General features: G+C 42.9%; 1 protein-coding gene across 1 annotated transcript in view; it reads left to right on the forward strand.

Moving 5' to 3' along the window:
* Positions 1-5000, forward strand: part of opn8c (opsin 8, group member c) — a 12793-nt gene that overhangs the window by 3814 nt on the left and 3979 nt on the right. Inside the window, exons 2-3 of the mRNA XM_061986677.2 lie at positions 261-554; positions 4197-4528. Coding sequence (XP_061842661.2) covers positions 261-554; positions 4197-4528 — 626 coding nt within the window. The remainder of the gene's footprint in view (positions 1-260; positions 555-4196; positions 4529-5000) is intronic.

The following is a 5000-nucleotide window of genomic DNA, read 5'->3' on the forward strand; positions in this document are numbered from 1 at the left end:
CATGTTTGGTAGCTTAAACATGTGATTTGTCTTGAAGAAGGTTAATGATAAAGATTGATAATAGGGTAGTAATTAAGCATGGATGAGAAGTATATTCGAGTGGTACATGATTAGTATAAATGATCAATAATTAGGGGCGAGGGGTATTTAAAAAGTGATATATCAGGTCAGGAGTTGTCCTGGCTGGTCCATCATTGATGTACTATTAAAGCAGGTGTGACTACATATCACTAATCATTGTTACTGAATGGTGTTCCCAGTTCTGCTGTCAGTTCTGGGCAACGGCGTGGTCCTGGTGATCTGTTACCGCCGCCGCAAGAAGATGGTGGGCACCGAGCTCCTCTGCGTCAACCTGGCCGTGGTGGATTTCCTGTGCTGCATCTGCTTCTACCCGCTCTCCATCCTGTCGTCCTTCCGACACGCGTGGCTGGGAGACTACTTCACGTGCGTTTACTACGGCCTGGGTTGCTTCATCTTTGGCCTGTGCGGCATGTTCACCATCGCCGCCATCAGCGTCATCCGCTACCTGAAGACCTGCTACAGCTTGGTTTACGGTGGGTGAAGGCTTTGGTACCCATTAGTCACTTTGGACTTGACATTTGTGGCGCCCCCTATAGGTTGTGCTCAAAATGATTTGGAAGACGTGCTAGCACAGGGGTCGTAAAGCCCAAATTTCCACTACACGTGGGCAAACAAATGCCATTTACACGTTTCTATCAAAATGTTGTACAAACCCCGTTTCCATATGTCAAGACTTGGTCCTGGGGTTTAGTTTTTCTAGAAGGCAACGAAAAGTTGGCTCGGGCGAGACGGGAATGTGAGAACATATTTATTTAATTTAGTACAAACGAAAAGCGTGCACAGTGGCGGAGAAACAACTTGGCTATGAAAACAAATACTTGCACAAAGGCAGAAACTATGAACAACAAAAAAAAACACTAACTGTGGCATTAATAAACAAAACTTACTTGGCATGGACAAAAGGAGCAGCATGAACGATGGACATGAAAAAAGTGTCAGAAATGTGCAGAGCATAAATGTGGAGATGTCACCAGAAAGACAAACTGAAAACAATGAACTTAAATACTACAGACATGATTAACGAAAACAGGTGCGTGACTCAAAACGTGAAACAGGTGCGTGACGTGACAGGTGAAAACTAATGGGTTGCTATGGTGACAAACAAGAGTGCACAATGAGTCCAAACGTGGAACAGGTGAAACTAATGGGTAATCATGGAAACAAGACAAGGGAGTGAAAAAGCCAGAAACTAAAGAGTCCAATAACTAAACAAAACATGACTAAAACAAAACATGATTACACAGACATGACACCATATGATTTGGGAAATTGTGTTAGATGTAAATATAAACGGAATTCAATGATTTGCAAATCCTTTTCAACCCATATTCAGTTGAACGCACTACAAAGACAACATATTTGATGTTCAAACTCATAAATTTTTTATTTTTTTTGCAAATAATAATTAACTTAGAATTTCATGGCTGCAACACGTGCCAAAGTAGTTGGGAAAGGTCATGTTCACCACTGTGTTACATGGCCTTTCCTTTTAACAACACTCAGTAAACGTTTGGGAACTGAGAAGACACATTTTTTGAAGCTTCTCAGGTGGAATTCTTTCCCATTCTTGCTTGATGTACAGCTTAAGTTGTTCAACAGTCCGGGGGTCTCCGTTGTGCTATTTTAGGCTTCATAATGCGCCACACATTTTCAATGGGAGACAGGTCTGGACTACAGGCAGGCCAGTCTAGTACCCGCACTCTTTTACTATGAAGCCACGTTGATGTAACACGTGGCTTGGCATTGTCTTGCTGAAATAAGCAGGGGCGTCCATGGTAACGTTGCTTGGATGGCAGCATATGTTGCTCCAAAAGCTGTATGTACCTTTCAGCATTAATGGTGCCTTCACAGATGTGTAAGTTACCCATGTCTTGGGCACTAATACACCCCCATACCATCACACATGCTGGCTTTTCAACTTTGCGCCTATAACAATCCGGATGGTTCTTTTCCTCTTTGGTCCAGAGGACACGACGTCCACAGTTTCCAAAAACAATTTGAAATGTGGACTCGTCAGACCACAGAACACTTTTCCACTTTGTATCAGTCCATCTTAGATGAGCTCAGGCCCAGCGAAGCCGACGGCGTTTCTGGGCGTTGTTGATAAACTATTTTCGCCTTGCATAGGAGAGTTTTAACTTGCACTTACAGATGTAGCGACCAACTGTAGTTACTGACAGTGGGTTTCTGAAGTGTTCCTGAGCCGATGTGGTGATATCCTTTACACACTGATGTCGCTTGTTGATGCAGTACAGCCTGAGGGATCGAAGGTCACGGGCTTAGCTGCTTACATGCAGTGATTTTCTCCAGATTCTCTGAACCCTTTGATGATATTACGGACCGTAGATGGTGAAATCCCTAAATTCCTTGCAATAGCTGGTTGAGAAAGGTTTTTTCTTAAACTGTTCAACAATTTGCTCACGCATTTGTTGACAAAGTGGTGACCCTCGCCCCATCCTTGTTTGTGAATGACCGAGCATTTCATGGAATCTACTTTCATACCCAATCATGGCACCCACCTGTTCCCAATTTCACCTGTGGGATGTTCCAAATAAGTGTTTGATGAGCATTCCTCAACTTTATCAGTATTTGTTGCCACCTTTCCCAACTTCTTTGTCACGTGTTGCTGGCATCAAATTCTAAAGTGTCACGTCTGTGTGATCATGTTTTTGTTTTGGTCATGTTCGTTTTGGTTTTTGGACTTTTTGTGCACTTTTGTTTTGTCACCGTAGCAACCATTAGTTTTCACCTGTCACGTCACGCACCTGTTTCACATTTTGAGTCACGCACCTGTTTTCGTTAATCATGTCTATAGTATTTAAGTTCATTGTTTTCAGTTTGTCGTTCTGACGACATCCCCATATTTATGCTTCTGCACACTCTCCACACCCTTATGATCCTTGCTGCTCTTTTTTTCATGCCGGTTCCATGCCAAGTAAGTTTTTGTTTATTAAGCCACAGTTAGTGTTTTTTGTTGTTCATAGTTTTTGCCTTTGTGCAAGTGTTTGGTTTCATAGTTTGTTCTCCGCCATTGTGCGCGCCTTTTGTGTACTTCCTTGTTTTGTATTTATAGTCTTTGAATAAAAAATGTACTCACATTCCCGTCTCGCCCGAGCCAACTTTCCGTTGCATCCCGGAAAAGCAAACACTCAGGACCAAGTCATGACATAAAGTTAATGATTATTTGCAAAAAAAAAATGTTTATCAGTTTTGTCGGAGGCAGATATTTACATATATCCGAATTTAAGTTGTACTTCTTCCATTTCTTTGTCATATTTGAAAACAGCTGGTGTTTTCCACTTCTTCTCTTGATGCTCTGTCAGCAAGCAAACTGTGTGTGTTAACCTTGAGTTCTTTGGAATGTATTATGGCTAGGGAGACGTTGTGCTTGTGTTATGATCTAGGGAGGGGGAAGGAAAGAGAGGCTTTTGGCGTTGGGAAGACAGACCATTTTGGGGAGGCGCGATAGAATGTTCTAGGGTTAGACTGGTCTCAATCAAAATGTAAAAATAAGGGTTAGACTGGTCTCAATCAAAATGTATATTGGTAAAGCTTTGAGAATATACGACAAAATACCTATTCTGTCTCCGGTGGTTTTTCAACTCAGCTTTAAGTGTCGGAAAGAACTTGGGAGCGAATTGTGACTTGAATTCCCTGGGAGGAACAACTGGTCCAAAACGCAACAGTTTGAACATCAAATATGTTGTCTTTGTAGCATATTCAACTGAATATGGGTTGAAAAAGATTTGCAAATCCGTTTATATTTACATCTAACACAATTTCCCAACTCATACGGAAACGGGGTTTGTAGATCTCGGGTCCGGACAAGGTCTTCCTGTGGCTGTCAATAGATGAAAGAAACCGACACCTCCATGTCTCATCCCATCGCACTCTGGAGTTTCACAAGCGGGCGAGCTGAACTCAATGTAACACAAAGTTGTGTAATAACTTCTGTACAATCATTCAAATATTGAATTAATATTGTAAGACTGTCATCCTGTGTTTCTGTCTGATTATAATTGTAAACAAAAAAGTAATCAAGTATGAGTACCAGCATTGGTATGACCCTGTACCGTGACTTCTACGTATCATTGTTGCCTTTCTTTCCCTTGTAGCCGTGTGGCTCAAGGGCGCCAACATCCGGCTGGTGTGTTGCGCCATCTGGCTGGTGGCGGCGGTGTGGTCCAGCTTCCCTCTCTTCGGCTGGGGCGAGTACGTCCCCGAGCCGTACGGACTGTCCTGCACCATCGCCTGGCGCGGTTACCACACCTCCGCCAAGGACGCCGCCTACGTCATTTGCTCCTTCACCTGCTTCACGCTGCTGCCCGTCCTGCTCATCGTGGTGTCCCAGTTCCAGATCGTCTATAAGGTCTCCCGCTTTTCCTACTCGCTGTCGGCACGAGGCGTTCACAACAACCTGCGGCGGGCTGAGAAACGACTCTCCATGGTGAGCATTTAACGTCCTTGGAAAATGGCACACTATAGCATACTTGCCAACCTTGAGACCTCCGATTTCGGGAGGTGTTTTAACCCCCAATTCCAAGCCTTGATGCTGAGTGCCAAGCAGGGAAGAATGCTGGTATGAGCTTTTAAACATAACCCGTTAACTGCTGCCAATCAAATGGTGAATAAGATACTCTTTAGGGTTCATATGTTTGTAAATCTGACTGTGATGAAGTCAGTGCCTCACCAGCCATCAACCTCACCGCACGTCACTGATATATATATATATATATATATACATATATATATATATATATATATATATATATATATATATATATATATATATATATATATATTAGAGATGCGCGGATAGGCAATTTATTTCATCCGCAACCGCGTCAGAAAGTCGTCAACCATCTGCCATCCACCCGATGTAACGTTTGATCAGAACTGCACCCGCCCGTTGTTATATA

This window comes from Nerophis lumbriciformis, linkage group LG26 (genome assembly GCF_033978685.3).
Source record: "Nerophis lumbriciformis linkage group LG26, RoL_Nlum_v2.1, whole genome shotgun sequence".
Taxonomy (NCBI): domain Eukaryota; kingdom Metazoa; phylum Chordata; class Actinopteri; order Syngnathiformes; family Syngnathidae; genus Nerophis; species Nerophis lumbriciformis.